This window comes from Branchiostoma lanceolatum, chromosome 3 (genome assembly GCF_035083965.1).
Source record: "Branchiostoma lanceolatum isolate klBraLanc5 chromosome 3, klBraLanc5.hap2, whole genome shotgun sequence".
NCBI classification, from domain to species: domain Eukaryota; kingdom Metazoa; phylum Chordata; class Leptocardii; order Amphioxiformes; family Branchiostomatidae; genus Branchiostoma; species Branchiostoma lanceolatum.
The window spans coordinates 27,041,890-27,068,184 of NC_089724.1; the positions used below are offsets into that span (position 1 = coordinate 27,041,890).

Below are 26,295 nucleotides of genomic sequence, written 5' to 3' on the forward strand. Positions count from 1 at the left end.
TTTCCTGTCCCAGGATGCACTGCAGCAAAATGGCCGCCTTTGAAAAGTGAATGGCGGGATTTTCTGGAGGGAATTTGGGAAAACATCGTCTGATTTCGCAGTTTTAGGTGCGTTTACTCACTAAAACTTATTAAGGAACTATCTTATAGAAATACGGACTCATCTGGTTGTTGTTAAGGTGTCATACTATATCTAAACGGTACAGTAAGAGCGTTTGGATCTGTCCGTTCATGATTTTGGATAGATGGGGAGGGGGGCATATATATGTGTATGCCCGTAACGTTACATAATTATTTTTGCGAAATACAAATAATTAAGAGTAAATCCCTAAATGTTTTCCCAACAACCCTAAATAATAGGCATCACTGTTTGGGATGTGTGACGGGGGATTAGTACCATCTTCAATATGCTTAAAAAAGCTTGAACTACTCAGCTACAAGTAGGCACAGTGACCCAAAATATTTGTGATAATTTGAGATTTTCTCAGACAGAGGTAGAGGAGCAAGCCTTTTCTGCCTGCAATGTGATGCTTCATTTGATAGTGAAGGCAGGAACAAGGAGATAGGCTTGTCATATTTTTATGTCATATTTTGCACCATGTTGGATTACACTTTGATTGTGAAATTCACAATCATGATCTGTTTAACACCTAACATGCTGCTCCTGTTGTCCAGTTTTCCACCAACATGGTCTCTGGTGGAGTCCAATAACCCCATTCATAATTCCAACTACGCATGTGCAGTGTCAAAGGTAAAGGCCCCCAAGACATTTTAAAAAAAACGTCTGGGCGTTGTTATGCAAATCTAGACAATGTTGAGACAGGAACTGTTTACAAGCCAGGGGCCTTCACCTTTGACACTGCACATGCGTTAGCCTGGAAACCATACCATCGGGGGCTCCCGGCAATATCTCTACGGTGCTGGGAGTGATGCCTGCCCACCCAGACAACTTAGCCCGCTCGGGGTGTGTTTACGGCCTTGGATTATATTAGGGTGGCAGCGGAACTCTCTATGGCAGCTTAAGTAGACAGGCTGCAAAATTCTATATGGCAGATAAGTAGACAGGCTGACAGAAACGGCTCAATAAAGCAGACTGGGCCCGGTAAAACACACCTAAGCCGACCCCTAGAGACTGGGACCAGGCCATACGTGCGTAGTCGGAATTACAAATGGGCTTACTGTAATTATCACAATACCAACATAAAGCGTCTATTCCTCCCACAGAAACTAAGTTTGCAGTACGTAGAGTGACAGTATGGCGGAGGAGTTCGTTGTCCAGTTTGTCCTGCTGGATGAGGATGACCAGAACCAGATGCAGCGAGCAGAGGAGGCCGTAAGGACCACCGCCAACCTCCCGACGCAGGTCATCAACGGCGCCGCGGCGCTCGAGATCACCAAGGCACAGAAAAACGTGCTGGTCGTGTGTGATCCGTTCGAGGGGGAGGTGTATGATCATCTGAAGGCATTGAAATGCAGGTTAGGAACTGAACAATAGAATACTTAGTATGTGTCGACAGCCACTCGAAAGAGTAGGGCAAGTCTACATGAGTTTGTCAGGTATACTAAGTATAGCTACTGATTGTCTGAACATAGATCTAAAAATGTGTGTGTTATAACTTATATTTTGATGACTCAAATAGTTTTTTTTTTTTGTTCTTTGTTACATAGTTTTGAGGTTTTGGTACATTTTGTAGAAGTTCACCCGCGCACGTAAAAGAACCCACCAAACCTTTCGAAAAAGAGTAGGGGCATGCCCCGGTGCGAGATGGTCCAAATCCCTATAGTCCTATGACCACACATGGGTTCGCCCTTAGTAATAGCCTCCGGCTAGTTGGGCAACCCTGGCATGTACATTCTAAACCAATGAATAAATGAATATGATGATGGTGATTTATTCATGTACCTATATTTTTATGTTCCCAGAATTGTAGGTCCGCAGTGTGTCCTGTCCTGTCTGAAGCTGGGTAAGGCCATCCCCAAGGCCGACTATCCCATCTACACCATGGCCATGAGGGATGTGGTCATCAGCTGCTCTAGTGTGGAGAAAGAGGAGAGGGTAGGATAGGATAAACCTAAAGCTTCTTCTTGCAATACATGCAATAAGCACTTTTGTAGATTTGAGTATGCATGTCCCAGGTAAAGGCCCCTGAGACGTAAACAAAACACATCTGAACGTTGTTATGCAATTGTAAACAATGGTCTAGACGAGAACTGTTTGCAAGCCAGGGGCCTTCACCTTTGACACTGCACATGGGTACTCGAATCTACGAAAGGGCTTATTTTTATCAGCTTACCAACTTATTTCCCGGTGGCAGCATTTAGTTGTTGATTAGTTTGTTATTTTGTGAATAAGAAAGCTGGAAAAAGTCACAAGTGAATTTGTAGCCAGTCTAATCATTTTTTTAAAGTAGTAATATGTCATGTATTTACCAATTTAGTCTGTGTATGTGTTAGAATGCACAATGTTTTTCAGCATGTGTTATCAATTTATCATCAAACCAGAAGATATGAGCATGAAAGTTCAACCGACTTGGTAATTTGCATAATGGGAAATTAAACTCTCCAACTCAAAAAATTGACTCACCAGAATTTTAAACTGAATTTATTGGCCTTCATCAGCTATCTGACCCAAGTGCTCTAGAAATGTGATGTGCGGAAAAATCCCCAGCACTTGGGTCAGATAGCTGAAGAAACCTGAGAGATTTGGTCCAAAAATGTTGGTGAATCAATTCTTTGAGTTGGAGAACTGTTTAATTTCTCATTATGATGATTAATGATATGTTATGATCTCAGACCACCATCCATGAGCTGGTCCACCTGATGGGAGGACGTGTTGCTAAGGACTTCACCGCCATGGTGACGCACCTGGTGGCGGGGGAGGTGGGATCCAAGAAGTACCACGTTGCCGTGAAGCTGGAGAAACCGATCATGCTCCCTGAGTGGATCAGAGCCTGCTGGGAACGGGGTAAGACCTGCCACATCAGCGCCACCGATGAGGAGTTTGATCAGTACAAGTGAGTAGCTTTTCCTCAGGTTTTACCTTTATCTTGGCATGTCAAATCTATTCTATTATCTATCATCATCATTCCTCCCTGCTGGGTGTCTGAATACTGTTTTCTTTCCTCCCGTTTAGATTAGACTTGTATTGAAATGGTTTATTCTATTTTGTCATACGCTTACAAAATATTTGATTTATTCCAAGGTAGTAAACATTTTTGGGAACAAATAAACATTACACGAATGTTAACAAAAAGAAAACCTCCCCCTCTACATAATGGTACGGTCGAACGGGTGTGTTATGGCATCATAACACATGGGCAATGGAGTCTTCTGATTGGTCGACGCCATCTGGCTATGTGATAATACGGGTTTATTAGCATTTTTTAAAAATAGTGAACAGGACAACTCGACTGTTATTTGTAGTAGGTGGTGACCTATGGAACATCTGACTAAACATAAATAAAAACTTGTTCCAGATTGTCTTTGACGTTGAGGATAGTTACTGCACTGTACAGTTTTGTATGAGGGGTTTCCCTGTGGTGTAGTGGTCCGCGCTTCTGTTACTTGCCACATCTAGTTTAAATTATTTGGACCAGAAGGCCCGGGTTCAAGCCCCAGGCAGGACACCTCTGGTCAAGAGGCGTATTGAGTCATACCAAAGACTTTGGTTCATTATTTGTCAGTATGGAAGTTTAACATTCACTGCCAGTGGACTAGCCCCCTGCTGCAGTGATTGCGCCACAGTGTGGCCCAGGGCAATGAAACGGAGATGGGCACAGCCCTATACACCTAATGGTGTGGGAGGATTTTAACAGTTTGGTATGAAGACACACATGAATATACCTATCCTCTTTGTCCCAAAAATTAAGTATAAATAACTCTTTTCTTCAACAGTAGCAGTCATAAATGTTGCGTGTACAAGTCAGTTGGTCACACTCTGGTTTCTACACCATAAATTTAACCACTCGTTAATTCTGCCCATGTAGGTGCCCAGTGTTCCAGGGCTGTGTGGTGTGTGTGACAGGACTGATGGTTGTTGTGTTGTTCCAGGTGCCCAGTGTTCCAGGGCTGTGTGGTGTGTGTGACGGGACTGATGGTTGTTGTGTTGTTCCAGGTGCCCAGTGCTCCAGGGCTGTGTGGTGTGTGTGACAGGACTGATGGTTGTTGTGTTGTGTTGTTCCAGGTGCCCAGTGTTCCAGGGCTGTGTGGTGTGTGTGACGGGACTGATGGTTGTTGTGTTGTTCCAGGTGCCCAGTGTTCCAAGGCTGTGTGGTGTGTGTGACAGGACTGATGGTTGTTGTGTTGTTCCAGGTGCCCAGTGCTCCAGGGCTGTGTGGTGTGTGTGACAGGACTGATGGTTGTTGTGTTGTTCCAGGTGCCCAGTGTTCCAGGGCTGTGTGGTGTGTGTGACAGGACTGATGGTTGTTGTGTTGTGTTGTTCCAGGTGCCCAGTGTTCCAGGGCTGTGTGGTGTGTGTGACGGGACTGATGGTTGTTGTGTTGTTCCAGGTGCCCAGTGTTCCAAGGCTGTGTGGTGTGTGTGACAGGACTGATAGTTGTTGTGTTGTTCCAGGTGCCCAGTGCTCCAGGGCTGTGTGGTGTGTGTGACAGGACTGATGGTTGTTGTGTTGTTCCAGGTGCCCAGTGTTCCAGGGCTGTGTGGTGTGTGTGACAGGACTGATGGTTGTTGTGTTGTACATGTTCCAGGTGCCCAGTGTTCCAGGGCTGTGTGGTGTGTGTGACAGGACTGATGGTTGTTGTGTTGTGTTGTTCCAGGTGCCCAGTGTTCCAGGGCTGTGTGGTGTGTGTGACAGGACTGATGGTTGTTGTGTTGTTCCAGGTGCCCAGTGTTCCAGGGCTGTGTGGTGTGTGTGACAGGACTGATGGTTGCTGTGTTGTTTCAGGTGCCCAGTGTTCCAAGGCTGTGTGGTGTGTGTGACAGGACTGATGGTTGTTGTGTTGTTCCAGGTGCCCAGTGCTCCAGGGCTGTGTGGTGTGTGTGACAGGACTGATGGTTGTTGTGTTGTTCCAGGTGCCCAGTGTTCCAGGGCTGTGTGGTGTGTGTGACAGGACTGATGGTTGTTGTGTTGTACATGTTCCAGGTGCCCAGTGTTCCAGGGCTGTGTGGTGTGTGTGACAGGACTGATGGTTGTTGTGTTGTGTTGTTCCAGGTGCCCAGTGTTCCAGGGCTGTGTGGTGTGTGTGACAGGACTGATGGTTGTTGTGTTGTTCCAGGTGCCCAGTGTTCCAGGGCTGTGTGGTGTGTGTGACAGGACTGATGGTTGTTGTGTTGTTTCAGGTGCCCAGTGTTCCAGGGCTGTGTGGTGTGTGTGACAGTACTGATGGTTGTTGTGTTGTTCCAGGTGCGCAGTGTTCCAGGGCTGTGTGGTGTGTGTGACAGGACTGATGGTTGTTGTGTTGTTCCAGGTGCCCAGTGTTCCAGGACTGTGTGGTGTGTGTGACAGGACTGATGGTTGTTGTGTTGTTCCAGGTGCCCAGTGTTCCAGGGCTGTGTGGTGTGTGTGACAGGACTGATGGTTGTTGCGTTGTTCCAGGTGCCCAGTGTTCCAACTGTGTGGTGTGTGTGTGACAGGACTGATGGTTGTTGTGTTGTTCCAGGTGCCCAGTGTTCCAACTGTGTGGTGTGTGTGTGACAGGACTGATGGTTGTTGTGTTGTTCCAGGTGCCCAGTGTTCCAGGGCTGTGTGGTGTGTGCGACAGGACTGATGGTTGTTGTGTTGTTCCAGGTGCCCAGTGTTCCAGGGCTGTGTGGTGTGTGTGACAGGACTGATGGTTGTTGTGTTGTTTCAGGTGTCCAGTGTTCCAGGGCTGTGTGGTGTGTGTGACAGGACTGATGGTTGTTGTGTTGTTCCAGGTGCCCAGTGTTCCAGGGCTGCGTGGTGTGTGTGACAGGACTGATGGTTGTTGTGTTGTTCCAGGTGCCCAGTGTTCCAGGGCTGTGTGGTGTGTGTGACAGGACTGATGGTTGTTGTGTTGTTCCAGGTGCCCAGTGCTCCAGGGCTGTGTGGTGTGTGTGACAGGACTGATGGTTGTTGTGTTGTTCCAGGTGCCCAGTGTTCCAGGGCTGTGTGGTGTGTGTGACAGGACTGATGGTTGTTGTGTTGTTCCAGGTGCCCAGTGTTCCAGGGCTGTGTGGTGTGTGTGACAGGACTGATGGTTGTTGTGTTGTTCCAGGTGCCCAGTGTTCCAGGGCTGTGTGGTGTGTGTGACAGGACTGATGGTTGTTGTGTTGTTCCAGGTGCCCAGTGTTCCAGAGCGGTGTGGTGTGTGTGACAGGACTGATGGTTGTTGTGTTGTTCCAGGTGCCCAGTGTTCCAGGGCTGTGTGGTGTGTGTGACAGGACTGATGGTTGTTGTGTTGTTCCAGGTGCCCAGTGTTCCAGGGCTGCGTGGTGTGTGTGACAGGACTGATGGTTGTTGTGTTGTTCCAGGTGCCCAGTGTTCCAGGGCTGTGTGGTGTGTGTGACAGGACTGATGGTTGTTGTGTTGTTCCAGGTGCCCAGTGCTCCAGGGCTGTGTGGTGTGTGTGACAGGACTGATGGTTGTTGTGTTGTTCCAGGTGCCCAGTGTTCCAGGGCTGTGTGGTGTGTGTGACAGGACTGATGGTTGCTGTGTTGTTCCAGGTGCCCAGTGTTCCAGGGCTGTGTGGTGTGTGTGACAGGACTGATGGTTGTTGTGTTGTTCCAGGTGCCCAGTGTTCCAGGGCTGTGTGGTGTGTGTGACAGGACTGATGGTTGTTGTGTTGTTCCAGGTGCCCAGTGTTCCAGGGCTGTGTGGTGTGTGTGACAGGACTGATGGTTGTTGTGTTGTTCCAGGTGCCCAGTGTTCCAGGGCTGTGTGGTGTGTGTGACAGGACTGATGGTTGTTGTGTTGTTCCAGGTGCCCAGTGTTCCAGGGCTGTGTGGTGTGTGTGACAGGACTGATGGTTGTTGTGTTGTTCCAGGTGCCCAGTGCTCCAGGGCTGTGTGGTGTGTGTGACAGGACTGATGGTTGTTGTGTTGTTCCAGGTGCCCAGTGTTCCAGGGCTGTGTGGTGTGTGTGACAGGACTGATGGTTGTTGTGTTGTTCCAGGTGCCCAGTGTTCCAGGGCTGTGTGGTGTGTGTGACAGGACTGGATGGTGGGGACAGACAGGAGATCAGGACACAGGTGGAGCAGTATGGAGGGAGGTACTCCGGAGAACTCCGCAGGGAGGAGTGCACTCACCTGGTCGCCAAGGAACCAAAAGGTGAACAAGATAGTTTTGCTCTGTGTGACAACATTTTGCAAGATAAATAGACTGCTTCTCAGTTCAGTTCAGTTCATCCTCTTTTTAGAGGTGACACAAGTGTTTCCACAAGTTCCTGTCGCACATGACAGATCGAAGTTCCTCATCTTCAAGGCCAACATCCTCTTCGATTACTTTCTTTAGTGTCAACGAGGTGCGACCACGCCTACGCCTTTCATTCGGTTTCCAGAGGAGAACCATACCCGCCATTTCCTCATGGCGTATAACATGGCCGGCCAGAGACAACCTACGGTTGCGAATAATATTAGTAATCTAAAAGAAATATAAGTTGTAAACTAAGGTCTATATGTAGCTAGACTCTTGTGTTAGGACTTAGTGAGGGGTTAGTTAGATGTCTCAAAATGAAAGAGAAGACAAATGTTTGATACAGATACACATAGTGGGTCACAGGGAATTGCAAGACATACAATTCTTGTACCTACATGTAACAGTCCCCTCCCTCCCTGATATTTTAGGAAAGAATATCCCTAAATCATAATCTATATGCAATAGCCTGTGAAGTAGCTATGACTAGTATGAGGTTTTGATGGCGATTAGGGCTAATGGTAGCCTGAGTTTCATCCCGTTTAGTTCCAGGCTCTACCTTCACCAAACAGGTTTGGTACATGTAGAGCCTGGAACTAAACAGGATGACACTCAGGCTAGGCTAACAGAACCCTAGAAAAATTTGCAGACCTTTTTATTCTCTAGTATATTGGAGTATCAAGCTCCATTGTAACTGCTGTAAAAGTTAGAATCAGGGAATCCATGCTTCATATTTCGGAGCCAATAGATTGTAGTGATTGAAATACCAATCCCAGGTGCCAAAATTTTAGCTTGCGCAGACGTGGGAGCTACACCCAGTGTCGTGGCTTTACGCAGATATAACATGGGGTTATCTGTGCCAAAGATTCAAACAGTTTTGACTGTCTTCTTGTAACACCACATATATCAATTTATTACTCGTCCCAGGTGCCAAGTACGAGTTTGCGCGGAAGTGGAAGCTGCACTGCGTGACGACCAAGTGGTTCTACGATAGCCTGGAAGCCGGGTCATGTCAGGACGAGAACCTGTACCGTCTGGACAAAACAAACGGCACCGGGGACAACAAGACATCCACGCCATCACAGGTAGGGAGGACTGAAACTGTGTAATGCATGGATTTGATGTTGTGCTAAGGGGAAAATAGAGTGTTCGTGGCAGTTTTAAGTTTGCGGCAGCGCTATAGTCACATACTGCTACAGTAGTGGACAAAATGTATGCGGTGGTTTTAAGTTCACAGTGAAAAGGTCGCCGCAAAAACTGTGAACATAAAACCACCTTGAACATTTCTGCATTTACAGTATATACTTCCCAAGACAAGATGTTAGCAAGATGGTTATGTTTTCAATGGCTCCTGTCTGTAAGTTGGTTAGTTTGCTTATTGTATGATTTGTGAATATTGATTGGATTAATTAAGAAGTTATGAAGGGATGAGGATTGATATTACATCTGAAAAAAAATAGTAGAATGCTACACATTGCTGTATAATAATCTACCGATATTCCATACCCATGGATTTTTTCCTTTGATTGGTCTTGACCACAGAAAGGAGGAAGACTGCTACATTGTACAAATATGAATGTACATCTACACAGACATATGATCTATTGTCTTACATTTTATGACCTCTTCTTCCCCCTGTTGCAGGAGAAGAAGAAAGCCCCTCGGTTCAGCACCCACAGCATCGCCGACATCAGCACCATATCCACGGCCTCCAGCCGCGGGAACATGTCTCACGTCAACGAGACCAACCTCAACGCCACACGCCTTCCCCTGGACTCCTCACGAGACTACGGCGAGACGCCGCACGGCGAGCTCGACGCCCTGGACGTCTCAAACATCGGCGCAGGCATGTTCTTAGACGGCTTCACCATATTCCTGAGTGGCTTTAGTGGAACCAGGCTTGAGAAACTAAGAAAGATCATCAACGCCGGCGGCGGCATGAGACTCAACCAGCTAAACGAGAAAGTGTCACACGTGGTCATGAGCGGTCCGGACGAACGGCTCGCACAAAACCTGACAGCGGAAAACCTCCGTCCACACGTGGTGTCAGCAAAGTGGTTGGTCGAGTGCGTCAAGGCAGGGAAGCAGGTTTTGGAGGAACCGTTCTACTGCCTGGAGCTCCCACCGTTGGACCCCAGCTCTCCCGTGCAGTCAAAGAAAGCAGAGAAGGCCGTGCCAGACCAGCCCCCTCCTCCTGAAGATAAAGATGAAGATGCCACACAGATGGAAGTAGAAGAACCAGCAGATGATGACATCATGAGTCAGTATCTGGCTGAAGTAGAGGAGGAAGAAGATGTCACAACTATAGAAGCACCACAAGAGAACCAAGAGCAAACAGAAGAGGTTTGGGCCACTACTTATGATATGGCTGTAAAGGACATACATCTAAAAGATACACATTTGTTTTTACACAGAAGTATATGTGATCAGTGATCAAAAAATTATAATCTATTTTATTTTTAAAACTACTTTTCAAATCAGCTGTTTGCTTTCACATTTGCCTTTTGACTTGGATTTTTATAACATCAGATTCTCATCATGTCACTTTTTTTTTAATTTGAAAGTTTTATTCCGGACAGTTTTATTTATGATTTTAATAACTATTGATGATAACAAACCATGTACATGTACATGCATTGCAAGCATCAATGATCTTCGGACTAATCTGAATAACGCCAAAATAATTACTCAAGCAACTGGATAAGATTTTGAAACAGTCAAAATTTGTCTGACTGTTTCAAAATTTTATCCAGTTGCTTGAGTAATTATTTTTGGCGTATCTTACTACCTGGATGTCTAACTTTCATCAACGTAATCTGAATAACATCAAGTACTTTTTTATGACATTTTAAGTTTCTTTCTGTCATCTCCCTACCAAGGATGATGAAGAGGTGGTCTTCATGAACCTAGAGGAGAAACAGCCTGAGGAGGAGGAGGATGTTACCGTGGAGATGGATGAAGATTGCCAGGGAGAGATGGAGGAGGGAGGACGAGGAGTGTTCGAGGGGAAACTCTTCTCCTTCTACTCCTTCACAGAGACACAGACCGCCACCTTAGCCGAGTTTGTGGGACAGAATGGAGGTGAAGTGGAGATGATGAATTTTTCATAAGACTTAGAGATGGATAGAGAAGGATCACGGGGGTATGAAATGAAAAAGAAATTCTTCAAAGGATTTAGAAGAAAGTCTACTAACCTGCTGATTGAAACAAACCATATTGCCACAAACAATACCATACATGTACAAAATGTAGTATTTCACTGATTGTTTTTGTCTTATAATTTTATTGTATTTTAACTTTTGTTATGTCCTTACTGTCTTTGAATAAAGTTATATGATATATTATGTAAGTTGTAGGTTAACATTTTGATAGTTAAAAAGAGGGAAAATGGTTCTTGTCATTGCCAAAAGATTCTGTACTTTCACTGCTCTAAAACTGTGTATTGTACCTTGAACAGAACTTTGTTCCTGATTTTCTCTGATTTCCAGGATCTGTTGTGAAGTCAGGGTCCAGAGCTGTGCCCAACTACATGGTTGTGCTGCTCCTGATACTTCTATGTTTGACAGAATGTTTTTATCCCTTTTATATCTAGGGTCCGTTGTAAAGTCAGGGTCCAGAGCTGTGCCCAACTACGCCGTGGTTCCGCTCCTGGGGTTTCCTGAGGGCATCTCTGCGGAGGAGATAGTAACAGACTGTTGGCTGAACATGTGTCTGGAACAGGAGACCCTGCTCAGTCCTGAACATAACCCCTTATTCACACCCCTCACATTCAAACCTGACTGCATGCCTTTGGTGGGCTGTGTTCTCTCTCTCAGGTATGTATCACTTTTCTATGTTAAGTTATGATATTCATAACTTTTTATTATAGTCTTCCACTGCTTCAAAAAAAGAAGTCAAACCCAAAAAGCGTAGATTGTATTAGCAGTTCTTAGAATAGTCACTTGTTCCACTTGTCACCATTGTTAACTTGCAATATCCGTATACTTTTTATATGCATTGTTTCATGTTGCAATTAGTCCTCAAACAAGAACTTGCAAATAAAACTCACCGTTTGTAAATAGCAAGAACAGGATTTACAAAATTGTAACATTTGTACCTTTACATATCTTTTACCATCAGTGATTGTGCTTGCACTAGTGGTTTCAATTTATGATTCTTCTTCAAGCCTTCCACATGCTGAATAGATACAAAATTTATTAGGAAAGAGACTATCATGCACTTGTTCTTTTTTTCCTTATCAGCCAGTACACAGGAGTTGAGAGGGAATTTCTGACTGGGTTAGCAGAGGAACTGGGTGCTTGGTAAGCTCAGACTCAATTTAATCAATTTGGACTCTGCTGACTTCTACATGTAACTTACATGGATTTAAAGACTCTTTTTACACAATGAAGAGATTTATTCCACCGACGTTTCGGTGACCATCTGTCACCTTCTTCAAGGCAATTCTGACTGGTTCACATAGTAATGCAGCACAGCTGTTGCTGCTTATACATAATGAGATGCATTCCCAAACGCAAAATATTTACATGTAACTTACATGGATTTACCCTAAGCTGGTAGAAAACTAGATTACATGTATTTATATATAATTATATAAACTACGCACAAAAAGTTCGGAAACTTAACTTTGGTTGATCATATCTCCGTTGTGTTTTTACCGATTTTAATGCATTGTATATCATCATAAAGCTTATGTAATTCCCTTTTCTATGATACCAAACTTATTGTGATTGAAAACCCACGGAACAAGTACCAGGACTAATAACGTGAGTGGGTCACAGAGAAAAAGTGCCCAAAATTCCCTTTTGGTGTCATACGCGCGCTGTGACATCCTATCGGTATGGGCGCGGATGATGATTCAATATATTGTTTCCCCGGGTTCTAAGGTTATCCCTAGAACACAGACCATCCAAGGTTATTTCTAGCACACAGAACATCCAAGGTTATTTTTAGCACATCGATCCAATTGTTTACACCACAGCATTTGGTGGTGTCAGCGTCATGGTATGGGGAGGCATTACCTCCAGGGGAAAGACAAGACTTGTCATTGTACCAGGAACCCTCAATGCAGAAAGATATCGTGACACAGTGCTTGATCCGGTGGCCATCCCTTTCCTCCATAACATGGGGCCGACTGCCTTGCTGCAAGATGATAACGCCCGCCCACACCGGGGAGGGATAATCGCAGACCATCTCCAGCATACAGGTGTAGAGAGGATGGAGTGGCCCTCTAAGAGCCCGGACCTGGACCCCATCGAACATCTATGGGATCAGCTTGGGCGAGCTGTCCGTGCAAGAGTGACCGAGAGAACAACGCTAGCTGACCTATGACGACTGCTGGTGGAGGAATGGGACGCTATCCAACAGCATCGCATTGCGCGACTGGTGACGAGTATGAGAAGGAGGTGCCGTGCTGTAGTGACAGCGCGTGGCTGGATCACCCGTTACTAAGACTCCTTGCTAACCCGTTACTAAGACACAGATTGTTGGTTTTGATAAAGAATAAACTTAGCTTTCATGAATATGTCTCGTTTATTCTTGTTGATTTTTCACAATACCCTCGTACAGAAGTCAATATCAACAGAAGAATATGTACGGAATAGCATGTTTGACTATAGCATGGTAATCTGGGCACTTTATTTCTTCGACCCACTCACTTTAGCAGGCCTAATGCTCGTTTCATGAACTCGCAATCACAATAAGTTTGGCATCATGGGAAAGGAAATCGAAAAAGCTTTTAAATGATATGTAAGACATTGAAATCGGTAAAAAAATAACGGAAATATGATCGACCAAAGTTAAGTTTCCGAACTTTTTGTGCGTAGTTTATATATATATCAGGGCTCGAAATTCAGTTTTGGGAATAGGTGCACTGGTGCACCCAACCTAAAAAATTGGGTGCACCAAAAAATGTTTGGGTGCACCACATAAAATAAAGTAGAAGGTAACTATTGTAAGCAAAACCTAATGACAAACCTTACTGTTCCTCATCATGCACGTTTGGCACGCAATCTCGGCACGCAGTTTTGAAACTTTCAAAATCGAAATTAAATCAAATTCTAACATCAAAATCTTAAACAAATACTACAACAAAGATTTGATTATTTTCTTACACTAAGATGTCAAGAGTATGCTGTCTACTAGTGTGCAGTGATACCTTACACATTAAACCGTAATGTACGAAAATATTTGGGTGCACCAGTGCACCCACAGTAACAAATTAGGTGCACAGCTCCAAAATTGGGTGCACTGGGTGCACATGCACCCAGTATTACGAGCCCTGTATATGATATATGTTGTTTGTCATTTTCAGCTGTCAGGAGTTCTTTGTGAGGAAGGCACAGCCCAGTAAGAACCTTCAGGCCAGCACTCACCTGCTCTGTAAGACACCTGAAGGATCCAAGTATGATGTAAGTACACAGGTGACAGCTAACACACCTGACTTCAAGTCTAATGTCAATGTACGAGTGGGTACCCTAAAAGAATCCGTACCCCAAAAAATGAACGGCTGCATGAACATGTGTTTATATCGGTGGGAAAATCCCTTTTAGCCAGCCCGACTGATCTCAAGCGTCAAACTGATGAAAGCTTGTTTGTAACAGAAGAAATTAGCAGGTAAAGTTTGGCAGCCACGCGCGAGGTCGGACGTGTACACCCCAACATTGTGTGTGTGATGCGACCGTGCGCTTTCAGCTGGAAAAATGCCTTTTTGGGGGTGTAGCCAAGTGCAGTTTGTAATTGCTATAAAAAGAGATTGTATGTAACTGTTGGCAATTTTTTACATGATCTAGGGTAAATGTTCTCAACATAAAATGAATAACATTCATTTGGTTATAGCTTCATTACGAACACGCCCATGTAAAACATGTATTATAACATGTATTGTAAGCCTATGTGGGGAAAAAACTCATGAATGAGACCTTAATGTACTTGTACACCTCTCCAAAGAATACCATAAATAAAAAAAGCTGTGTTGTTTTCCGTCCCCCAGGCAACGAGGAAGTGGAAGCTCCCTGCAGTGACGTCCCACTGGGTGTTCGAGTGTGGGAGAACTGGGAAGAAGCTGCCAGAGGAACGGTTCCTCGTCAGTAATGTACAACAACAACAGTCTCAGGAGCCTGTAGCAGACAAAACTGCAAGTAGGTTACCCTTTGGTGCACACAGTTTCAGGGAGTGAACAGGGTCAGGTGCAAGTTTTCACCCCAGCCTTCTGTTTTAATGATGTTTTAAAATTTTAAAATCCGTTAACCAAGAAATTAAATTCGTGTGGCCTAATGTATATGTGATTCCAAAGCAGACTAATATTATTTCTCTGTTCAAATCATATGTTGCAAATTAACTGTAGAAATTGTTTAGAAACTTAAGGATGATGCTGTTGATGTATCACAATCGTGCTATTCACAACTCTCTACCATTAACATTCATTACATGTGAAATTTTTCACTCAATTCACTGTATATTTCGTTCCCTATTCTAGAAAAACCAAAGACACCAAATCAAGAATCCAAACCAAAAGAAGCTCAGGTAAATGTGACGCCATCCGAGGCCCCAGGACCAAGCAAAGACAGCCCGGGTAACAAAGAGAACAGACAAGAAGACAGAAGAACTTCTACTCTACCCAAACAGCAAATCTCCGTGCCTTCTACTTCAGCACAGAAGAAAAGCCCTTCTGCAAAAGAAGAAAGAAAATCCCCAACGGAAAAAGAGGACAGGACTTCCAGCATAAAGCCTAATGCTCAAAAGCCGTCTGAACCACCAATTTCTAAACAACAAGATGGTAAAAAAGACACCAGCGCACCATCAGCGTTAACAAAGATCAAGACACCTGTCTTGAGCAAAGAGCCTCTGGCTTCTAAGAACAAGACGCCAGTCTTGAGTAAAGAGCAGCTTGCGATTAAGAAGAACAAGAGGCTGACGGAGCTTCAGAAGCCACAGGTGAAGTTGGACACGCCCAGCAAGTTCCTGAGTAAAGGGGTGGTGTTCAAGCCTTCGTTTGACATGCAGGATGCCATGGACGCCCTACAGTCTCCCGCTGTGGTCGGCAGTCAGGGGCAGAGGAAGAGGGCTAGGAGGTCCAGCGTGGTAGGTGCAGTTTTGTCATGATCTGCTAGGCGGTGTTCATGCACAGGATAGTTAACAACACCTTTGGGCTTACTTGTAATAATTATTTTCTGTATTTCTACATGTATATCCAGGATAGCCATTGTTACAGGTTTGTGTAGCAAAACCTTTGTTGGATCCGTTGGCATGTGTGGTGGCCGCCATCTTGATTTTGTGGCATTGCAGGGAAGCCATACGTAACGTATACCATTTGATTGGGAGGGGTGCTTTGGGGGACGCTAGCATTATCTCTATTTTTAACAAATCGGCACACAACTATCACACATTCAACTCAGATAAAAAGAAAATTCAATACCAATTCATACTTATAAAAAGACCCCGTAATTGCGAAACTTACATACATGTAGGCATAGCAAACCTGAAGTATATGTAGCACAAATACTTAACTCTATAGTTGGAATGTGGTATCAAGAATTTTGCAGTTGAATTTGAGAAAGTGCGCATACATGTAATTTCCAAAAAAGGCAAGCGGCAAAATTCTTTCCTGTACCTGTGTTCATTGTGTACTGTGCATACAGAGATAACCTCCACCAAAATATTGACTCTTTGCTTACATCTCCAGCCCTTAGATGCCCTTCTGCAGCAGAACCTTGAAAAAGCCTTGTCCAACTTCAGTAAGGAGGGAAACCAGCCAGCCATGGGGATGCAGCAAGGAGGGCAAGGAGAAGAAGAGGAGGAAGAAGAAGAGGAGGTCTTCACTAAGGAGGTACGTGTACTGAAAAGAAAAGTCATAAGGCCTAGCAGAAAAAAATGTTTCCAGTCACTCATGTCATCTGTATCTTTGCTACATTTTGTCTGAGCCTTACCTCTTCTCTCATGATCTCATTAAAAAGTAGCCAGCTGACTATACGTTTTTCATTAGTTAATAAAAGCTTAGCCTAACAAACAAACCCTTTGCTGGCATATGGACATGTACATCAAACATGTATACATGTATTACGTATCTTCATGTATTTACCGATGTTTGGTTAAGATTCTGAATTGCTAGTATCTACTAACTGTACAGCATCGTATCAGTGATCACTGATGTTAGCCCTTAAACTACACATGAACCTAAACTCCGGACCTAAACTGGAGTTGTAAAAACAATTAGATTCAAGTCCAAAAAAAACGAAACCGATCAGGAACCAAGTCTAAAGTTGCAAAAAAGTACCTCTCACTTAATATATTCTCCCTTTGTTCTAAACCATCTAAAACCTTCCATACATGTAGATCGTGAAATTTGCACTGAAAAAAGACAAAAACATTGCTGTTTTTGTGGTTATGAGTATGACTGTGCTTTTGTGTTGACTAATTTTTCATGTATACATTTCTCAGATTGTATGTCAACTGTATGTCAACATGGAATTTTACATATGCCATGAGTTCATGACTTATAAGTCCGTACCAGAGAACCTGAACCACTGGACTTGAATCAGGACCTGAACCTGACCATGTGTTTAGGTATGCAGCACTAGTACAGTACTACATGTATGTCCTGAATGATTATTTTCTCCCCAGCCCTCCCCTCCCAGACCGCTGTCTGGTGTGGTGATCTACGTGAGTAAGAAGCTGAGTAAGCAGCAGAGTGACTATAACGACCTGGCCAACTGCCTGGGAGCCGACTACAGGTGGACGTATGACGAGAGCGTCACGCACTTCATCTTCCAGGTGGGCTGAGTCTGTTGTATTTTTGACAACATGCTGTAAATCTTTATTTTCCTTTTTTCATGATTATTGTTCCAAACACAACAGGAGCTATCACTGACTCACTCCCAAATTATGGTTTATCGTCCATTATTTCCCATCTTACAAGCGTTAGATGTACACACAGTAAGTTCAGGTTTGAAAGCCAATCGCCAGACACTTATGTCTTGTTGGTTGGCCCTTTCTACCCAAAAGTCTTGACACTCTCACTCAAAAAGATAGAATACAACTGCTGCATGTACAACTGCTGCAGTTCTGAAGTAAGTCACTATGTACATGTAGTACCAAAGTCGAGCCCTATTTTTTTGCTGACACATACCCACATTCCAACAATCATGAAATATTAATACACAATTCATGACTTTCAGTCGAACTATTTCCACACATATCCATGTACATGTACCGAAGGTACGCAGATGACAAAACCTCCTTTGTAAAGATTGTAACTTTCTTATATGTTGTTGTCTCTGTCCCATAGGGCCGAGCCAATGACACTACCAAAGAGTTCCGCACGGCACGGTCGCAGGGGAAGACGATCGTGTCCCCCCATTGGCTGCAGGTGTGCGATGAGCAGGGAGCCAGGGTCGACGAAACACTGTTTCCTCACACGTACAACCCCAAACTCAGCCTGGTAAGAGTACAAACTTACACACACATACAACCCCAAACTCAGTCTGGTAAGGCTACAAAGTTTAACTTACACACACATACAACCCCAAACTCAGTCTGGTAAGGGTACAAACTTACACACACATACAACGCCAAACTTATCGTGGACGGATGTCATAAAACCTGAACTTTGTATGGATTACGAGTATTTTTCACACATGACACACACTTGCACAGTACCAAGTAACGAATCATCTAACCAATAGACAGCATCTTTATCAAATACCAAAATCTTTTTGAAAACCAAGGAATTTCTTTCAAAGTAAGGTAGTGCTGATGAGAAGGGATTCAACATCATCTTTATTGCAGAAGTATATACACAAGGCACACTTTTGAAAATTAACCACGTACAAGATGAATGAGTTAAAAAAAGACACCAAGGCCGACCCCTTAATCAGATCAGTAAAATCTCGAGGGCACAAAGTAAAAATTGCCAAAGAAAATTCTATGTAGTGATTGCGCTGTAATTGATATTTGTTCCTTCCTCATGGCAAAAAGTTGATGAAAAGTTCTTTGTTCCTTCCTCCAGTCGCAAGCGGTTGTGTCTAAGACCCCCGCCAGGTCGACCCGTAGTTCCTCCCGCAGGAAGGATTCCGATCATCAAGAGAAGCAGGACAGTACGGAGGGAGAGGAGGACAGGGAACAGGAAGAACAGGGACAGGACAGGCCACACATGGAACAGGTGTGTGGGCTAGAGTGTTGTTGAATAGTTCTGTACTTCTAGAAATACATGTTCAAGGACTGGAAAGCAAGTGAAAGGGAAAATCTTGGATTTTAGTCTGATAAAATTGTGTATCCAAGAACAGGAGGACCAATGACAGGACAGGCCACACATGGAGCAGGTTTGTGGGCTGTAGTGTTATTGAATAGTTGTACTGTCTTCTAGAAATACATGTACAAGGACTGAAAAGCAAGTGAAAGGGCAAATCTTGGATTTTAGTCAGATAAAATTGTGTATCCAAGAACAGGAGGACCAATGAAAGGACAGGCCACACATGGAACAGGTTTGTGGGCTGTAGTGTTATTGAATAGTTGTACTGTCTTCTAGAAATACATGTACAAGGACTGAAAAGCAAGTGAAAGGGCAAATCTTGGATTTTAGTCAGATAAAATTGTGTATCCAAGAACAGGAGGACCAATGAAAGGACAGGCCACACATGGAACAGGTTTGTGGGCTGTAGTGTTATTGAATAGTTGTACTGTCTTCTAGAAATACATGTACAAGGACTGAAAAGCAAGTGAAAGGGCAAATCTTGGATTTTAGTCAGATAAAATTGTGTATCCAAGAACAGGAGGACCAATGAAAGGACAGGCCACACATGGAACAGGTTTGTGGGCTGTAGTGTTATTGAATAGTTGTACTGTCTTCTAGAAATACATGTACAAGGACTGAAAAGCAAGTGAAAGGGCAAATCTTGGATTTTAGTCAGATAAAATTGTGTATCCAAGAACAGGAGGACCAATGAAAGGACAGGCCACACATGGAACAGGTTTGTGGGCTGTAGTGTTATTGAATAGTTGTACTGTCTTCTAGAAATACATGTACAAGGACTGAAAAGCAAGTGAAAGGGCAAATCTTGGATTTTAGTCAGATAAAATTGTGTATCCAAGAACAGGAGGATCAATGATACAAATGTAGGACAGGCCACACATGGAGCAGGTTTGTGGGCTGTAGTGTTATTGAATAGTTGTACTTCTAGAAATATGTGTGCAAGGACTGGAAAGCAAGTGAAGGGGGAAATCTTGGATTTTAGTCTGATAAAATTGTGTATCCAAGAACAGGAGGACCAATGAAAGGACAGGCCACACATGGAGCAGGTTTGTGGGCTGTAGTGTTATTGAATAGTTGTTCTTCTAGAAATATGTGTGCAAGGACTGGAAAGCAAGTGAAGGGGAAAAGTCTTGGATTTAAGTCTTATAATATTGTGTATCCACGGACAGGATGACCAATGATAGGACAGGCCACACATGGACCAGGTTTGTACATGTAGACTATAGTGTTATTGAATGCAGTAGTTCTGGAAATGCATGTACATGGGCTTGATAGCAAGTTCTGTGAAGATTCTCTCCAGGAGTATGGGATGATCAAGTTTATCTGAGGACAGCAGGAGCAACGACAGGATTGACCATCAGTAGAACGTGTCTGCAGCTGTGGGGAAAAAAAAACTAGAAAGCTAATTTGAAACAAAAAAGATGTTACTGGTACTAGAAGAAAAAGAATGGTCTGCTGAGCAAAATCTTTTAGTTTTAGTATTTAAAGATTTCATTGCCTTCATCAGCTCTCAAAAGCAACAGGTAACAGTAACAAAAACATTCCCCAGACTTTGACTGCACAGATTACACAGTGTTGAGGATTAGTTCAGCCTTGCAGAGGTTTTATTACGTGACTTGCATTCAAGAATGACTTGTTTGCAAATAAAGAGCTGTTTGGTTCAACGGTAATTGCACAAAAAGAAACGGCAGCAGGGAAAATGTTGGTTATGTGGTTTTGCACAGAGTGTAGATTTTGTCTACTTGTTACTCAGGAGGGAGGGACCCTGGAGATGAGGGATGACTTCCAGCGCCAGTTTGAAGAGATCATGTCTGCGACACGAGTCACTCGTAGCACGCGTAGGAGGACGAAACGTCTCAACGACTCCACGGGAACGCCGTCTGCGTCCGACGACAGCGCCAAGCGCTTTTCCACGCGCAGCAGAACACGGGCACCGTCCCAGACTTCCAAGGGTGACAGCAAGGACAAACTGGCAGGTCAAGAACAGGTTGGTTATAACATAAGATTCAGCTACATATTGTTGTTCTCACTACTGCCAAACTCAGTAACCAAATTACCAAATTGAATGCAAAAGGCTTCAGCAAAACGGGTATTTAAAATAAAGTTTGTCAAAACAGGAGACTTCTTGATCTTTTAGGGACAAGTTTAAAAGATAACTGATAATCTCTGCATTTTGTCCAGTTGGAGGGTTTGATCTATCTGGAAATATTGTTCACCTAGATTTTCAACCTATATCAATGTGACAAATTGTAATTTTTTCCTCTTCAAACTAATGTGAAACTGTTCTATAACCACATCAGTATTATGTTGGCCTGTATTTGAAAGGTTACTTTTTCTTAATTTATCATCATACATGTATTATCAGCATTAGTTTATAATTTTTTCAAAATCTGTAAATTTTTTTCTAAATTTATCATCATATTATCATCATTAATTTATCATTTTATCTAAATTTTATCTAGACCAAAAGTGCAGCAAAGTGTCCTGAGAACTTCACAGAAGCCTCACAGAGCATACAGATCAGCTGGGACGACCCCACTGGACGGCTGGAGAGGGAACGCATCGCGGAACAGCTGCGCTACCGGGCCAGCCCCACTCAGGACATGGACGAACTTTCACAGGACGGACAGGAGTTCCTCACCAGAATGTCAGGGGAGACAGCCAATCAGGAGCAAGGACCCGGTCAGCTGAGGCTCCCGTCGGCCAATAACAGAGCAGCATCGACCTCACCCAATCAGGGAGCCGACAGAAGTTTTGGGGAGGAGGAGCCGACACCGACTCCAGAGGGACCGTCCATTGCGTTCCCAATTGCGAGGCCAGCTGTGCCACACCCGCCGACCGTAACTAAGGCACAGGGTGAAGAGGGGGAGGAGGTACAGAAGCAGGTGTACATCTTCCAGATGTCGGGGATGACTCCACAGGTGAGGACACTGATACTGTAAATGCAGAAATGTTCGTGGTGGTTTTATGTTCGCAGTTTTCGCAGTGAACTTTCAGCGCGAACTTATAACTAACACAAAACTTTTTGCCCACCTATGACTGTAGCGCTACTATTGTTTCAAAGGCAAACTTAAAACCACAGCAAACACTCCGTTTTCTCCCTACCGCGAAATCGAAACCAACCAAACTTAAATGCATTTACAGTAATCTATAAATATTATCTTTATTGATCAATTAACCTCCTACTCCTAGGACTGTTCCAAAAATGTTCAGTAGAACTAGAAGAGTAGCAGTGAAGAAAAAACGGCGGCCCCAAGTATGAGGGAGTTTCAGGCATTAGCCTCAATTGTCAGACATCCGCAGGTCAAAGAACCTTATAGTTATACATAGATTGCGGCCACTCCTAGCCCTCTCGACCGAAACCTCTGCTTGGAGGATAACAACCACTTGGCTGGGAAAGGATTTCTGTAGGCTTCTGTCATCTTCATTAAGTTCAGCATATCTCGTAGTCACGCTCTTCTTGCTTATTCATGACAAGCTGCAATCAACCTGCAGGCCGCTTTTCATTAAAGTTACAGGAACGTTTGAGTTGTCTTAGAGATAAATTGTCCAATAGTTTGACTTTTGTTAGATAAATTGGTTAAATGACTTCAGCATTTTTTGTTGTATTTGGTAAGATGTGAATGGCTTGGGGAACATAGGACAACAAGTAGTTAGCAACTACTTAGCTGGACGTGACTGGAAGAGAGTCGCAACGTTCTTTCGGGTGGGAACGTAAAGCCCGCGACCCCATGCGTGAGGCTGAACTAGAGAGCTTATGGCGTCAAACCTCTGCATGTAAAAGAACCCACAATACAGTACTTATCAAGAAGAGTAGGGATAACCCAGTGTGCTTGGCTAAATACATGAGCCATAGAGAAGCCAAATTGCGCCGAAAAAGCGTTATGCTTTGAGTTCAACGGAAGGAGAAGAAGAGAATACCACTGTTTCCGACAATTTCTACCCAAAATGTCAGCATCATTCAACACAAAAGGTATAATTCTAACCCTGTGTGCACTCCACATTCGAAATCTTTCACCATACCTGAACTGTGACCTTCGCTCTCTGACCCGCAGGAGAAGATGGACTACAGCGGCCTGATCGAGGAACTCGGTGGCGAGGTCATCGATAAGCAGACCTTCGACCCCCGGTGTTCCCACATCGTGGTGGGAAACCCCAACAGGAATGAGAAGTACCTGTCTGCCCTGGCCATGGGGCGGTGGATCCTGCACAGATCCTACATGGAGGCCTGCAGGGAGGCTAAGGCCTTTGTAGAGGTAAGGGGAGCTTTGTTGTTGGTGTAAATGGGGGTTGGGATGTGTGGTGCAGTGCTTAGTAATGCCGGCCATGGGGAGGTGGATCCTGCACAGATCCTACATGGAGGCCTGCAGGGAGGCTAAGGCCTTTGTGGAGGTAAGGGGAGCTTCGTTGTTGGTGTAAATGGGGGTTAGGATGTGTGGTGCAGTGGTTAGTTATGCTGGCCATGGGGAGGTGGATCCTGCACAGATCCTACATGGAGGCCTGCAGGGAGGCTAAGGCCTTTGTGGAGGTAAGGGGAGCTTCGTTGTTGGTGTAAATGGGGGTTGGGATGTGTGGTACAGTGGTAAGTAATGCTGGCCATGGGGAGGTGGATCCTGCACAGATCCTACATGGAGGCCTGCAGGGAGGCTAAGGCCTTTGTGGAGGGAAGGGGAGCTTCATTGTTGGTGTAAAGTGGGCTGGGATGTTTTATAAAGTGGTTAGTAATGCTGGCCATGGGGCGGTGGATCCTGCACAGATCCTACATGGAGGCCTGCAGGGAGGCTAAGGCCTTTGTAGAGGTACATGTAAGGGGAGCTTCGTTGTTGGTGTAAAGGTGGGTTGGGATGTTTGGTACAGTGGTTAGTAATGCCGGCCATGGGGAGGTGGATCCTGCACAGATCCTACATGGAGGCCTGCAGGGAGGCTAAGGCCTTTGTGGAGGGAAGGGGAGCTTCATTGTTGGTGTAAAGTGGGCTGGGATGTTTTATAAAGTGGTTAGTAATGCTGGCCATGGGGAGGTGGATCCTGCACAGATCCTACATGGAGGCCTGCAGGGAGGCTAAGGCCTTTGTAGAGGTACATGTAAGGGGAGCTTCGTTGTTGGTGTAAAGGTGGGTTGGGATGTTTGGTACAGTGGTTAGTAATGCCGGCCATGGGAGGCTGGATCCTGCACAGATCCTACATGGAGGCCTGCAGGGAGGCTAAGGCCTTTGTGGAAGTAAGGGGAGCTTCATTGTTGGTTGGGATGTGTAGCACAGTGGTTTAAGAGAGCTTCATTGTTGTTGTATATGTAAATATGGGTAGAATGTGTGGCACAGTACCTCGAGACCTGCCAGGAAGCCCAAAACTACAGTTTCGAGGTAATGGCCACTTCAGTGATGAACTGTTCATTGCACATCCAGAAAAGTGTCAGTGTACATGTACATGTACATTGAACCTTAACCAATTCTTCTTTACAAGCACAATGTATTTACAACTGATAACAACTTTCTGCAAGCCAAGATTGCAAAATGCTACATGTCATAAATGATTACACCTTTCCTTATTAAAAAAACTGTTCACGGCTCTTGCTCTAACAGTAACCTTATAAAATGTAGAATAGTTAGAAGTAGGGAGATATCGTTGATAGAGAATGTCCACTGTAGGCCTGCACAATGACATGGTTCTTGTTCTAAACTGACAAGAGCGTGTTATTTCTGTACACAGGAGGAGCCTCACGAGTGGGGTACTGCCACAGACGTGAGCGGCATGCCGGACAACGTGGCGCGGCTGGCCCTGGCGGCGCGGCGGTGGCGTCAGAACCTCGCCGACGTGCGCGCCCGTAACAACGACCCCGAGGTCAGCGCCTTCCAGAACTGGGCCGTCCTCCTCCACGTGGACCCGGGCCGCACCTCAGGCTTCAAGCGTCTCCTCGAGTCCGGCGGGGCCACGGTCCTCAGCACGCGCCCGCCGCACGCCAACTTCTCCGAGGCGACCCACGCCTTCATCGATTTCAAAGGCAAGGGAGTGGACCAGTCGCTGGACGTACAGGCCCTGGTGGAAGCTGGGGTCTGGTGCCTGAAGTCCGAGTACATCGCAGACTACCTTATGCAGGATCCCATCCCTAAACCACAGAACTTCGTCATCAGTGAAGCCGTTCCTCACATGACGGCGCGGGAAGAGCCTTCGGGGACCGAGACTCCCAGGAAGCGGAAAGCCAGTTCTGTGAGTGGGCTCGACGGAAAGCGAAGCAAAAGACTGTAATTCAATAGTAAGGAGTGAATGAGGAGAACGGATACAGTTACAAGAGTGTTGATGTGACATGGGTTCCATTTGGGTCCCAAAACTTAACAATTTCATGGAAAAAGGAGCAGAAGGCTGTAAGTTACTCAATTAAAGTTGGCCATGAAGATAGTAATCTCCAAGTAGATCTACACGGGGCCAAAAATCGTATATGCTAGCCAGAGAAGCTAGCACCGGTGCGGACTGGAACTTATCTGGTTGACTGGAGCTTCTCTGGCGATCATATCCGATTTTTGGCACCGTGTAGATCTGTTTGGAGATTATGAAGAGGGTACATATTATGTAAGAGTAAAATTTGGTTTGGACATGGATTTCATTCGGGGCCAAAAACTAACCGTTTACTACCTAGTTGTTGCTGTTGTGGCCATGTTGCTTTTTGCATCATGTACAGTGTTAGCCTCTTCCTCCCGTTGACCATTACACTGTATGTCAATAGAAATGTACTATTTTACTGGTGGAATGCTCTCAAAGAGATTTATATAAAAATGGTAATCATTTTATGAAATTAGTTTGAGGGGACCAAACATGTTGTTTGCTGTATGGTAGTTTTTATATGATAACTATTAAAAAAATATTGAAGGGATAGACAAGGAATGATCATTTAGAAGGAAATGTATTCTTACAACTTTCTTTTTAGGTTCACAATTTGTTAGAATTGTGCCCAAAATGTGTGCAAGTTATTCCATCCTATTGTCTTTACATTATTTTATGCAATCTGTCATCTGCCGAAATAATATTTCTTTGTGTTAGTCCTTTCTTCTCAAGTTTTCACTCATTGTCAATCCCCAAGTTATTCATAATTATTTGTCTTTTGAAGTTTAACAAGTCCTGTCTACATATTGTGACCATTGAAGAATTTTAACATTGCTTACAAATAAAGTCTGAAATTTCACTTTTTTCTATTGTGATGTTGCGATCATCCTTCATATTGGGCGAGATTTCCAGAGTAGTCAGTAAGTGGAGCTTGGACTACACTGTTACAACTGTTCGCAGGGAAGTGATAGCCAGGAAACCATACCATCGGGGGCTCCTTGATATGTCTACGGCGCTGGGAGTTACCCCTCCCGCCAAGACAGCTTAGTCCGCTCGGGATGTGTTTACGGCCTTGGATTAGATTACGTCGCCACCGACAGGGTGGCGGAAGTAGGGTGGCAGTGAAATTCTATTTGGCAGCTAAGTAGGCTATCAGAAACGATTCAATAAAGCAGGCTGGGCCCGGTAAAACACACCTAAGCCGACCCCTAGAGACTGGGACCAGGCTAGGAAGTGATTGCTGAATACTATGCTACCCACAGCCACACACCACCTAGCCTCTACCAGGCTCCAGAGGCAACTGGAAATATAAAAATTGGCCTCAAACTGTTCTCCTTTAGCGGACTAACTCCTCTGGCATGTTATATGTTAAGTTGGCCAGTTTCGATCTTTCCAGCCGCCTCT

The 26,295-nt window shown here is 44.6% G+C and overlaps 1 protein-coding gene across 1 annotated transcript; it reads left to right on the plus strand.

Annotated features, from left to right (window-relative positions):
* Positions 1 to 16: 16 nt before the first annotated feature.
* Positions 17 to 25,750, plus strand: LOC136431260 (DNA topoisomerase 2-binding protein 1-like). Its single transcript, XM_066422586.1, has 21 exons — positions 17 to 107; positions 1,224 to 1,475; positions 1,923 to 2,055; positions 2,793 to 3,013; positions 7,090 to 7,244; positions 8,256 to 8,413; positions 8,973 to 9,671; positions 10,208 to 10,409; positions 10,921 to 11,143; positions 11,570 to 11,629; positions 13,642 to 13,738; positions 14,320 to 14,467; positions 14,806 to 15,410; positions 16,012 to 16,155; positions 16,950 to 17,099; positions 17,614 to 17,766; positions 18,334 to 18,486; positions 20,330 to 20,563; positions 21,039 to 21,497; positions 22,632 to 22,832; positions 24,283 to 25,750. Exons 2-21 carry the CDS (start codon positions 1,255 to 1,257, stop codon positions 24,817 to 24,819), a joined length of 4,953 nt encoding a protein of 1,650 aa, XP_066278683.1. The 5' UTR covers positions 17 to 107; positions 1,224 to 1,254; the 3' UTR covers positions 24,820 to 25,750.
* The last annotated feature ends 545 nt before the right edge of the window (positions 25,751 to 26,295 follow it).

What these genes read in the sequence shown, in the direction of transcription:
- LOC136431260 (XM_066422586.1), top strand. Translation starts at nt 1,255, where the DNA reads ATGGCGGAGGAGTTCGTTGTCCAGTTTGTCCTGCTGGATGAGGATGAC. An exon ending in GGGCTAGGAGGTCCAGCGTG is followed by an intron (nt 15,411 to 16,011) that starts GTAGGTGCAGTT and finishes TTACATCTCCAG; the next exon opens with CCCTTAGATGCCCTTCTGCA. An exon ending in TCACGCACTTCATCTTCCAG is followed by an intron (nt 17,100 to 17,613) that starts GTGGGCTGAGTC and finishes TCTGTCCCATAG; the next exon opens with GGCCGAGCCAATGACACTAC.